We start from the raw sequence: 13,251 nt of genomic DNA on the forward strand, positions 1-13,251 counted from the left end.
TTTTGTGTAAAGAGGGCCTAGAGTCACCAGGGAATTCCTGGATTGTCTCAGGCTGTCGTGTGTGATGTCCATCACGCCGTGCGAACACCATCTGCTCGGTATTATGCTCTCAGTTGCCAGGCTACCTGCTGTACGCAGTAACACTTGACTGCCTGGCTCCACGTTCGCAGCGCTCGCCCAGACGCGCGGGGCGGGGGCTGCGGAGGGGCGGGCGGGAGCCCTGATTAAGCCATCTGCGAGGGGAGGGGCGCGGGCGCAGCGGCGGCCGGGCGCGAGGCCGGGCTGACACCACCATCTGCTGGGGCGCGGTAAGAACGGCAGCTGCTCCGCGTTCCCCCGGCGAGGGACGCCTGGAAAAGGCTGAAGCCCTGGGCGTTCTGAAGCCCGTTATCCACTGGGTCCCTGTCACCCCAGCCTCCTCGCCGCCGGCCGTCTTTGGTTCGCCGCCAGCAACGCTGGCCCCTCTCACCCAAACACTATGCATGTTCTTGAAAACACTTCAGAAAAATAAAGCTTCCCTACGCACAGATTTATAAATAAACAACTGGCTGTTCTTGGGAGATATTTTTACCACAACTGTTTTTTGAAGTCAAAAACTGCCTGTTTGGGGGAGGTAAGGGTGCTTTTGACACCTCCTACCTCACTCTAGCCTTTAGAATATTGCTAAGATCTTTTCCCTGGAGGGGAAGATATGTAAAATAGGTTCGTTGGTTTTGATTTCTTTCTCCTCCCTTTATTTTACTGAAGAGTGAGAGGGTTAGGCGAGTAATGAAGATCTATATAGCCAGTTGGATTTTTGAGGGGAAGAAACTGTATTAAGATTCTTGGGAGAAGCAAGGGAGGTCGTTGGGCAAGGAGTGGATTGGAGAACAAGCCAGTAATTACAACTAAAAATACAGCATCATTTGGCTTCAAGGCATTACATTTCGCATGACGAAAGCTCAGCCTGGTTTTCTCTAATTGCACAACACAGTGTGTGTCCTTCTTAGAAACAAGAGCAGTGGCTTGAAATCTTGAAATCTGACAGACTATTTCTCATTAAGCCCTCTTAGACTGGAGGTTAAAAGAAGCCATGTATTATGAAACAGTTAGTGGCCTCGGCCAGCTTAATGTGTAAGGCAAGTCACTGAGTACATCGTCACACTTTGCAATACACCTCAGAGTCTGGGGCTGTAGGCATCTCTCATCCACTGTTGAATGCCGCAGAGCTTGTTGGGAAAATACTAAAGATGTTTCATAGGGAAGGCAGTCCTTTAAGAATGTACATAGTGGCTGGGAGCAGTGGCTCATGCTTGTAATCCCAACATTTTGGGAGGCCAAGGCCAGAGGATTGTTTGAGGGCAGGAGTTCAAGACCAGCCTGGGCAACACAGTAAAACCCCCATCTATACAAAGAATTTAAAAATTAGCAGGACATGGTGGCATACACCTCTAGTCCCCCCACCTACTCAGGAGACTGAGGCAGGAAGATTGCTTGAGCCCAGGGGTTGGAGGTTGCAGTGAGCTGTGATCATACCACTGCACCCTAGCCTAGGCAACAGAGTGAAACCCTGTCTCTTAAAAAATAATAATAATATAATACATACAGCCCTTTCTGCCTGTAGGTCTTCAGTGAGAAGCCTGAAGGCAAAACCTCTAGGAGGGAATTATTTGGGGAAATACATAATCCTGGGAAGTAATAACATGACTATCCCTTTGGGAGGGTTTTTTTTCACACTGTGCTTTTGAAGTATTTCTTTTGGGCCCAGGAAGACAGGGGCAAAAAGCGGTTTGATGTATCATCATCACCCCATTTGCCTCTCTCTTTCTTTTCCCAGTGGAGAGGAGGCTGGGAAAGCAACACTTCTTCACTCCTTACCACTTCCCCAGCTGTGCGGGCTGGTCACACAGGACAAGCATATCTCAAAGTGCACAAAGATAAACAGGGTCATCCCAGACCAACCCTCTCAAAAACTCAAGCTGAAGAAAACTTTATCTTCCCTTGGGCCTCATTTTCTTTCCAACTCTCTCCTTCTTATCAAAACTGGAAAGTATCAAATATACTGAGACAGAAAAAACAAACTACATATCTGCATTTTTGCTGATTGACTGTTTATATGTCAGTGTGAATTCATTTGTTAAAGTGTAAAGCCAATCAGCCATTTGTCCCTAAAGGTGCCAAGAAACAGCTTTATTTCACTGCAAGGAAGGGCTTGGAAAACAGGTAGCAAATACTTGGGGGGAAAGGGAAGATCCTGAAATATCTAGGCCCCTGCAAGAGTTAGTCCTGAAGTAAACTTTTTGGGAGCACAAAGGTTCCTGGTATTTTTTAGTATAAGATCTTTTTGTTAACATCAAAAATATTTCCTAGCTATCTTTGCGTATTTATAGAGAAAATACACAAAGACACAACGTTTTATTAATTTCAGCTACAGCATTTACACATAAAAAATAGAACACAGTACACTTATGAGAGACACACTATATAGGTCTACAGGCTGTTCTTAGGTGCACACTTAACACCATGAAGACACTGCCTGGGAGAGGCCTGAGCTAGTAAGAGTACTGAATTGAGAATCAAAATTACCGTTCTGCTTACTGATGTAACCAAATACCACCTGTATGTGCCCCGATAACTAATGAAATAATTTTTTTTAATTTAAGTTTAATTTTTTTAAAAAAGTAAAGACAAGCTATCTGTTAAAAAAAAAAAAAAAAAAAAATAGCGTTCTAGTTCTGCTAGTTCTGTGTCTTCCATTCATTCATTGTGTGACCTAGGCTACTGCATGAACAAACCAGAGCTTCTTGGGCAAGTGTTTCTAGGGTAAGAGGAGTAGCGTTTTGGTTTGGTTTGGTTTGGTTTTTGTTTGTTTTGCTTTTTTGTTTTGTTTGGAGGGAAGAAGAGCAACTGAAGAGGCAGTTGAGGTCAGTCATAGTAGAGAGGGCAGCCTGCATGGTTCTATAGCACACCACGGGAGGAAGGGAGGTACACAAGCCTAAGCCATAGGGAGTCAAATCCAGGACTGTCTCCAACTTCACCTATTTGCTTTGAGAAAAAACTGCCAACATGTTTAATGGTATCTGCGTTGGAAAGGCAATAAAATAAAAAGAAGAAAAATATTAAAATCCAGTTTGGATTTAAAAATTTTTAAATGATAGAGTTATTCACATTTGCTTCTTACTATTTAGGTCTCATAATAGTGCTTCACAAAATGACTGTGAATGTCCTTATATGTGTGCCCATTTAATCTGTGTCAACTCCTCCATGTTCACATTAATTACTTGAAACTTTAATGAGGTAGAAGGAATTTCTGCAGAATGTTCAGACAGTACTTGCCACTGCTAGGCAGACTTGGTAGAAAAAATAGGAAAGGAAGTGTCTAGAAATTGAATCTTTGGGCCACACACCTATTCTTCCCATTCACTGTTTTCCCCTAATAGTCCACACTGTCCAGCTTAGAGCATAAACTTCGCCTCTGAGCACATTCTCCATGTAGTCACCTGGGCTTGACCTCCTCTTCCCTAAGGACCAGTCCTTAAAAGTTGCCATCATTCGACTGGCTGACATATAATTATAGAATCAAGAGACCCAATCCAACACCCCATGTTTAAATTATCCCAGACATAGAAGACTCAATTCTTTTTTTTTTTTTTTTTTTTTAGACAGAGTCTCATTCTGTCACCCAGGCTGGAATGCAGTGGTGCGATCTCGGCTCACTGCAACCTCCGCCTCCCGGGTTCAAGCAATTCTCTGCCTTAGCTTCCCAAGTAGCTGGGATTACAGGTGGCCGCCACCACGCCCAGCTAATTTTTTTTTTTTTTTTTTTTAGTAGAGACAGGGTTCCACCATCTTGGCCAAGCTGGTCTCAAACTGACCTCATGATCCACCCAAAGTACTGGGATTCCCAAAGTACTGGGATTACAGGCACGAGCCACAGCGCCTGGCCGACTCAATTCTATTTTTAAAGATATTAGGAGATTACATAGCTTTGGTTAGTGTAAAACATTCCCAGTTCTCACCATCAACAACTCTGGCCAGCAGGATTTTTCTTTTTGACATATATATAGCTCTCAAATGTTGCAACTCGTTAGAATTCCATCAAATATCAGATCTGTTGATTAACAAATTCCTGCAGTTTTCTGCAAATGTCCCTCCTACTTGCGAAGAAGACGTCCATTTTGGCCAAGTAAACAGTAAGAAATAAGGATTAACAGGTGAGGTCAGGATGTCTCTCGTGTTCCAGACTTTAGGTGAGCTCAGCCTGAGGGCTTATTCCCTTTCCTTGGAGGAACACAGGATGTTAGTTGAAAATCCTGTCCATATGCAATAGTCAGTCCCATCCGAAACAGACTGGACTTGGGCTTGGATTTCCCAGAGCCATACTCTCTTACTGTCCCTTGTGGCCTCTCATTCTACTCAGGTAAGGTTGGGTTTGAGGCTACTTTTATGGAAATGCAATGCGTGCCACTCAAAATGCCTCCAGTCCATAAGCTGGGACTTCCGCCCCATTCCCTTTTTCCAGGGGCTTCCCTTCAAATGGCAGTGAGTCTCCATGGAGAATCCCTTCATGTCTCTCTCTCTTGTCCTCCCAGGAGCAGCATCCAGTTGGACTTCCCCGAACCACAGGCCCCATGCAGTCCTCCATGCCCCCAGGCTCAGGTGGCATGGTCTCAGGAGCCAGTCCTGCAGGCCCTGGCTTCCTGGGCAGCCAGCCCCAAGCAGCCATCATGAAGCAGATGCTCATTGATCAGCGGGCCCAGTTGATGGAGCAGCAGAAGCAACAGTTCCTGCGGGAGCAAAGGCAGCAGCAGCAGCAGCAGCAGATTTTGGCGGAACAGGTAACATGCGCCCTGACATGATTCATTCATTCAGCAAGCACTTATTCAGCACCTGCCTGCTGCCTGTGAGGAAGTCGCAGTTCACATCCTCTGTCAAGATGCTCACGGTCTAGCATTTCCCAGGATCACAGGAGAACCTGAAGAATTTAGACCTTTCAATTAGTTAGGGTTTTTCCTATAATGAATTAATTTGTTCTTAAAAGACAGGCTCCAGCCATCAATTTGAAGGCCTGTGTGTCAGAGACATTTCTTTGATTCAAGCCTGGCTCCTTTTCTTCTGATTTCTGGTACAGGGGTCTGTGTAATCAGCACATGGCGGGGACTGTCTCACATGCTCCATAAGCCGTATTATTTCTAGCATGAAGGAAAAACTAATAATTCAGAGAACTCTGTTTCTTAGAGGAAATTGACAGGAGGAAGGATTGAGGAGAATTCTATAGAATGGGTCATGAACAATGGATCGGGAACAATAGCAGAACAATAAGGCCTGCAGAAGTACCTGGAAACCTGAACTCTGGGTCACAGACAGGGTGCAAACTTAAGAAAACTCCCCACAGCTTTTAAAACAGCTCAGGAAATCTGTGAGTTAAAGGAAAGCCTAACACAAATACAGCTTTACCTTAGGCATCTTTGTCCACCCTCGCCCTACAATTCCTCAGCTTTGAGAGAAAGCCTTCCCTGCAGACTGATCCTGTAGGTTTCCATTTGTTTTGTTTTTAGAGATGCCCATACCTGACTTAGCATTATCCTAGGGAAAGGCCTGAGGCTGTCCACAAGAGATCCCCAGGTGGTTTCTGTGGGGGTCTGCACAGAGAATCTTGCACAGCAGGCTCTTTCTTATAGGAGGTGTAAGGTTGTCATATAAAGCTGAAGGCCCAACATAGGTCTGCCTCACAGTTATCCTTCTAGAATGTTCCTGATAGGGTCAGAATTTTGTAAATTTTTTCTTAAAGAAATAGAGACGGGGGTCTCACTATGTTGACCAGCCTGGTCTCGAACTCCTGGCCTCAAGCGATCCTCCCATCTCAGCCTCCCAAAGTGCTAGGATTACAGGCGTGAGCCACCGTGCCCTGCCAGAATTTTGCAAATGTACTAAGCATCCACCACCGCGTATCCTGTGTAGGACACAGGCCCATTGAGGTCCCTACTAACCAAGAACAGCAGTTCAAAGTAACACCAGGCATCCCTCAAAGAGAAAAATTGTACTGCTGAGCACAGTTCACTTACGTTTTTTTTTTTTTCTTTGCTTTTGTTCCTGAACAGCTGTGTAATTATCTCCCTTTTTACCAAGGTCAGTCCGCCGCCTGGCAGCTATTGTACAAACAAACCTCTATCCCTCTCACCTACATAAGGTGTGCGACAAGGAGCCATGCTAATCTCTCAGGCAGTGATAAATGGAGCTGCTGAGGGCAGCTGGGCTCTGTAAATCCTCTCCTCAGCCAATCCCAGGAAATCTCAGGTGTGCCTGATGTTTTGAGTGATGGCTTTTGATATGTGTGCTGTGACCAAAGACACAAAGAGGGCCCAGGGCAAGCAGGCAGAGCTCAGCTGTGCGGCCCAGGGGTGTTCCCACACGGCGAGGCCAGCCCCACCCTGGGGAGCACAGGGCGTGGGAAGAGTGTGAGAAGAGACCCGTCAAGACGATGCCCCCAGACGAGGTGAGAGGTCAGGGGAGACCCCTCAGAATCCAGAGCACGGAGAGAGCTGGGGCTTCTTGGGAAAGACAAGGGAAATGGGAGGTTGTGACCTGCGGATCATTCCGTAGCAACTGTGTGTACTAAAAGATGATGAGGGATGAGGGGAGGGTCACTTTCCTCAGCGCCAGGATTTGCCCATTGTTTTGCATGTGATGAGATTTTGGAAAAAACATTGAACTTCCCTCTTCATCTGCCAGATTAGGTTTTAATAATTTCCCAGCCTTCCTCATGTATCTGCTTTAAGGATCACGTAAGATCATGTGTGTAAAATGTTTTGGAAGCTGTGTGTGCTGCACACATGTATGTGGGGGCCTGTCACATGGCCCTGGTGTCAGGGAATGTCATGTGAGAGCTGTAGCACATGGCCCAGCCAGGTCAGTGGAGCATCTTGTCTGCACCTGAGGAGGATGCAGATTTAGTGCAGATTGTCCAAGTGCAGGTCTACAAGGAGTAAGTGCTCAACTTTTTTTTTTTTCTTTTTTTTTTGAGACAGAGTCTTGCTTTGTCACCCAGGCTGGAGTGCAGTGGCGTGATCTCGGCTCACTGCAACCTCTGCCTCATGAGCTCAAGCAATCTTCCCACCTCAGCCTCCAGAGTAGCTGGGACCACAGGCAAACACCATCACACCTGGCTAACTTTTGTATTTTTAGTAGAGATGGGGTTTCACCATGTTGGCCAGGCTGGTCTCGAACTCCTGGGCTCAAGTAATCTGCCTGCCTCGGCCTCCCAAAGTGCTGGGCTTACAGGTGTGAGCCACAGCACCCGGCCAGCTCTCAGTTTTTCGTTTTGAGAGTGAATATTGCCAGATCAACACCAATCTTAGTTGCTGCAGCATTGAAAGTGTCCTCACACTTTGGATTTTGGAAACAGATTTTGGGTTTCCTGAAAGGACATGTGAGGGAAAACAGAAGGATTTGGGATCTTACATATTTTGGGAAACTTTAAAATGATTCTCAGTAGACTTGGCAATCAGAGCAGAGCAGGTTGAAAGTAGGCATGAATTCACATTTAATGCCATATTCTCAAAAAGTGCAAAGCACATCACCTCTCATCCATTCACAAAGGTTAGACAAAACTTAGAAACATTCTAGATCATGAAGTCCCATCATTTTACAAATGAGGAACTGAGGTTATGTGAGGAAACTGAGCTTATGTGATTTATATGAGATCACAGAGCTAGAGAGAGACAGAGCCAGGATGGAACTGAGGACTCCTGATTCCTGACTCCAGGATACACCCTCAGTCCCCCACAGGCTGCCAGGGGCTCATTCCTAGTCACAAGTAGGACAATTACATTCTTATATAATATGGGAAGTTTGACTGAGGAGAAGCTGTTAAATGCGCAGCTTACACTCAGTAATGCCCTTCTGTTGCTGCCTAAAAGATTTGCGTGGTTTCTTGTCTACACATTATTGGTCTACACAATCAATTAATTTCAACAGTTTTCTATAGAACATTATGGTAGGGACCATGGGATGGGGTCAACAAGTCAGAGGCTGTTTTTTTCTTTGGTTGTCAGAATACTGGCTGGCCTTGTAGAGAAGAGAAAAAGAAAAGAAAAGAAAATTATAGAGCAGCCCAGGAACAAACACAAGAGAAAAAATTGAAATAAACACATGCGTTAAGAGGTGGTCAGTGTGTGTTATTTTTATAATGAACACTAAAGAACAGGAACCTTGTTGTATGTTCTTTATAGCCCTTGCAGATGAAAGATACTTAATGAATATTCAGCAGCTGCAGGGAGCAGGTTAAACAACATCCCGAAGGTCATGCAAACTCCTTGACGGCAGACCTAGAACTAAAACCTCTTTCTCTGCTCTTTCTACATCACTCTTATTTTCTTTCCCTTTGCACATACAATGTGATAATGATAATAGCCTTCCTAGTATATTGGTAGCAACACTAGCAGTGCAGCATCCCCGTGAGTGGAAGAAGAAAGACTAAAATGCAGGCCTCCTGGCTTGCTGGTATATGTGGAATCCCACGTGGTTTCCTCAAAGCGGTAAATGCTGAATAGTTTACTTGTAGAGATGTATTTTACAGGCAGTGTGGCTTCATGGGAATAAGATTAGCCTTTTTTGTATAACCCCTGAGGATCTCATCTTCCTATGCCCAAAGCATCCACTTAGGTCATTAAAAAGCAGTTGCTTGTCCCTTTGAGCTTAGTCCCCACAGCGCTAAGGAAAGCATGCAGGCTGATGTTGAGCAGTCCACGTCAAAACCCCTTCCCTCAGCACGCATTCTTCATGAGCCAGCAAGTCCACATATCAGAAATACGTGCAGATGTTCACCAAAGGCATGTACAGGAATGTTCATAGCAATCACATTCGAAACACAAAAACTAGAAACCCCAAAGGTAACATCACTAGTAGAATGGGTAAATAAATTATAGTATTCCATTATATTCATATAATGGAATACTATCCAACAGTGAGAATGAACAAGCAACAAGAATTCACATCCACATGGATGAATCTCACAAATACTGTGGTGGATGCAAGAAGCCAGATAAAAAAGCAGCATCATGTGAATCATTTTCTGCAAAGTACAAAAGCAGACATAACTGCTGTATGTTGTTAAAAGTTAGGACAGTGATGCCCATGGGTCAAGGGAGGGCGATGACTGGAAGGGGCACGAGGGGCTCCTGGCAGCGTTCTGTTACTTGATGGAGGGTCTGGTGGCCCTGAGTGTGTTCATTTTGTGAAAACCTACCTGATTGTATCCTTAGGCTTTGTGCTCTTGCCTATAGGCATATGATTCTTCAACACAAAGTTTAGTTTTGGGGAAAACCCTACCTTCCTCAGAACTGCTAGGATATTGAATTGTGTGCTTGCTCCCTATCTCACCTCTCCACCCCTCTTGTGTTCTGTTGTTCTAGCAATTGCAGCAATCACATCTACCCCGGCAGCACCTCCAGCCACAGCGGAATCCATACCCGGTGCAGCAGGTCAATCAGTTTCAAGGTGAGGCCAGTGCAACCTCTCTCATTTTATACCTTCTAGTGGTGAAGCATAAGTGAATGTGTAGCCAGAGTCATTGCCTTACATGCTGTATTTGTGTCCAGGAAATACTTAAACTATTTAACTACTGGTAGGTTAAGAGTACTAACCAATCAGAATGGATTCCTAGAGGCCTCCTGTTGTGCCAGGCATTAACCTTTTGGTCACTGAGTCACAGAGGGGTTCTAGAAAGCACAGGGAAGGGTCAGGGTAGCTGTGGGAGTTGGGACTAGAACAGCTGTTCTTTACCAAAGGTACATAGTATTGCAATAGATTAACAACCAGTAAAGATATACTGGTACCTGTTGGCTCCATATCAACTTTGTTTATGTTTAGATCGTCATCTTAGTGACTACAGGGGCAAAAATCTTGTGCCACATCTTTTTTGCTATGCCAGCAGGTCACCTGACCAAAGCCCTTACCTCTATAGCTGAAATGGAAGAATCTGGCTTGCAACAACCACTAGTCTCTGCTGAATGTAGAAGACAAATAGGGCCTTGAGGCTGATTGAACTGACCCTGTAGCCATTTGTGGGAATCCTAAATGATGACCCAGTAGCAACGGGTGCACTGTATGTTAGTGTTGCACTCCTTTATAAATGTGGAAGGCCCACTCAAATATCAAACCCTTCCATCTCCAACAGAGAGATCCCTTGACTGTGTGCGGTGGCTCATGCCTATAATCCTAGCACTTTGGGAGGCTGAGGCGGATGGATCACTTGAGACCAGGAGTTCAAGACCAGCCTGGCCAACATAGCAAAACCCTGTCTCTACTAAAAATGCAAAAAATTAGCCGGGAGTGGTGGTGCATGCCTGTAATCCCAGTTACTCAGGAGACTGAGGCACAAGAATCGCTTGAACCCGGGAGGTGGAGGTTGCAGTGAGCTGAGATCGCACCACTTCACTCCAGCCTGGGCAACACAGCGAGACTCTGTCTCCAAAAAAAAAAAAAAAAGACACTTGGGGGTCTTATATGGGGTGAAGAAAATAGCCTGAGGAGCCTTTCTAATCTTATCCACAGGAGTTTTCAGGGGGCTACAGGGTTCACCTAGCAGCAGAAATCCTAATCCCATCCTCTGCCCATTTTGTGGGATCCACATCAATGGGTCCTAGCTTCTCAAAAGTTACCTATTCCTTTAAGAGTCTGCAAAAAGCTATGAAGTCTCTTGCACAAAAATGTATAATATGTAAATATATATAAACTTTTCTATAATTTCACAAGTATCCCTGAACTTTATCAATAGACTGGGTGAAAAATTTCTGATCTAAGGTAGCATTTCTAAGTCTTCAGATTGCAAAACACAAGGTTATTGAAAACAACTTAGTGGGTCACAACCAACATTTTTAAAATGAAATACACCAGAAATTATCAGAGCATATCAGAAACTTTTCTTTCTGTTTTAAACCCACATGTATATATCCTGGATCATGAACTGTGAGTTGTAGTTTACAGTCTGAAAGCCATTGATATTTACTGACAGACCACATTGAAGATCACCTGTAAAAATACTGGGGCTTGAGAAGCTACCACTCCCTTTCACCTCTGGGAGGCTTATATCATGTTAGATCCTTTGGCCTTGACACATTTGGCCTTGACACAGGCAAGGACAAAAGGAATTGAGTTATCCACAGGTGTTCTGTGCCCTAAATCAGTGCCAGGGGTTTTTGAAGAATTATGTTTCTAATTTTGCCATGGGTAGGGAAGAGTGGGGACTAGTCATCATTACATATAGTTGTTGTTGCACATACAGAGCCCTCCTTTATATCTATAGTTCTCAACCTTTAGCCTGCGCTGAAAGCACCAACAAAGCTTATTAAAACACACACAGTGTTTCTGATTCAGTATATCTGGAGCAGGGCCTGAAAATCTGCATTTTTTACAAGTTCCCAGGAGTCACTGATTTTGCTAGCTAGGGAACCACGCTTGAGAGCTGCTGCATTATATTATGAACGAATTAAAAACATAAAAGCTGATAAACCCAGCATAACGTCTCTTGAGTTTTCCAGGTTCATAACTCATGTATTATTTGTGGGGAAAAGGGGCCACCACAATTTAATAATTGCCCTGTGTTGCAGAACATAGACACATACTTATATGAGCTATTCGGGATGTTTTGGGTCCAGTTAAAAAGTTCTATTCCAGGCGGGCACGGTGGCTCATGCCTGTAATCCCAGCACTTTGGGAGGCCGAGGCAGGCGGGTCACCTGAGGTCAGGAGTTCGAGACCAGCCTGACCAACATGGAGAAACCCTGTCTCTACTAAAAACACAAAAAATTAGCCGGACGTGTGGTGCATGCCTGTAATCCCAGCTACTCCAGAGACTGGGGCAGGAGAATTGCTTGAACTCAGGAGGCAGAGGGTGCGGTCAGCCAAGATTGTGCCACTGCACTCCAGCCTGGGCAACAGGAGCAAAACTCTGTCTCAGAAAAAAGAAACAAAAAAAACCCACAGAGACAAAAATTAAAGTCACCTGAAATCCCACCCTCCAGAGATGATCAATCCTATTATTTTATTTCTATATAAATAGACACCCGCAAAAACTGGGATTCTACTGTACATGTGTTTTTGTAGCTGACTTTGCCACTTAAGAGATCCTGATGTTATTCTTGTTTATACTTCAGAAGCAAATTATTTTGCACTCATATAGAGACGATGTGTCATCCTCAACCAATAAGATACTATTTTCTTTGGAGGTGAGAGAGAATTCACCTTTGGGGCTAAATTAGAAAGAAATGGCTGATCACTTTGCATTTTCTATTCATGACGTGGAACATGGTTCAGTAGAGAATATTGTCAATAAAGCCAGTGTGACATTTTAGGGTCCTTGAGCTGATTGGTTTGAGATATATAATTTATTTTACTATCTTCAGTATTTTCATGTGTTTACAGACACCCTAGATGGCATGATGTTATGCATCTGGGAAAATAGCAAACTGAAAAATAAGAAATATCATTCTTGGAGAGAAGTTTTGTTAGGTACAACTTGCATGAGAACCTATCCCATACTCTCACCATTATACATTTCAAAGGCCTTAATGACTGTCTTTCCCTCATTAGGTTCTGGACCTCTGAGCAATGTTACATGACTATGGGGAAATGCTTATTTTTTTCACAAATACAGGCTTATTGTGAGTGAAAATAGAACATAGACTTTTTAAGCAAAAAGTTGGATACTATCGTCTCTCTTTGAATATACAAGATTTTCTTGGACATTGTGATGTTAACCAGCAGACAAGAAAATTAGACTACAGTGTCTCACAATAATATGTGTTTTAGACCAAAAAAAGAAAAAGAAAACATAATTTGTGGTTTAACACATGTAGTAATCAGGTAAAGACAAGCTAATTCCTTGGACACATCTGAATTTTTTTCCTTTGTATATTTAAAATCACGGAAGGCATAAAACTAGATTAATAAAAGTCTTTTTATTTCTCTTAAGTGAAAAATAATGTGGTGATTGCTGATTTTAAAATGCCTTTTAAAAATAAGAATTACATCAAGATAGTGCAGTCATTTACACTAAATAAAAATAAAGATTGGCTTGGATTAATGTATCACTGCCTATTAAAAGGTATTGTAACATTTCTGCCCTCTAAAGAAAGGAACCTATTTCTCATTCACAAAATTATTCCAGACAGCATCCAGTCCTTTAACATATCCATTATAAATATACCCCAAAATGGCCAAATTATAGATGTCCTTTCATCTATTTCTAGCAGCCCATCAGACTGTTTATAT

General features: G+C 43.7%; 2 protein-coding genes across 3 annotated transcripts in view; one reads left to right on the forward strand and one right to left on the reverse strand.

Moving 5' to 3' along the window:
* MAML3 (mastermind like transcriptional coactivator 3) overlaps positions 1-13,251 on the forward strand; it is a 436,712-nt gene that overhangs the window by 418,045 nt on the left and 5,416 nt on the right. The window contains exons 3-4 of the mRNA XM_009207594.3: positions 4,572-4,817; positions 9,393-9,477. Coding sequence (XP_009205858.3) covers positions 4,572-4,817; positions 9,393-9,477 — 331 coding nt within the window. The remainder of the gene's footprint in view (positions 1-4,571; positions 4,818-9,392; positions 9,478-13,251) is intronic.
* Positions 4,873-13,251, reverse strand: part of MGST2 (microsomal glutathione S-transferase 2) — a 57,751-nt gene continuing 49,372 nt past the window's right edge. Inside the window, exon 7 of one of the 2 annotated variants that reach the window (XR_001902891.3) lies at positions 4,873-4,954. The gene's annotated coding sequence lies outside the window, so the exon portion shown is untranslated. The remainder of the gene's footprint in view (positions 4,955-13,251) is intronic. The other variant, XR_002521871.2, reaches the window with a different exon arrangement.

Source organism: Papio anubis, chromosome 3, assembly GCF_008728515.1.
Source record: "Papio anubis isolate 15944 chromosome 3, Panubis1.0, whole genome shotgun sequence".
Classification (NCBI taxonomy): Eukaryota; Metazoa; Chordata; class Mammalia; order Primates; family Cercopithecidae; genus Papio; species Papio anubis.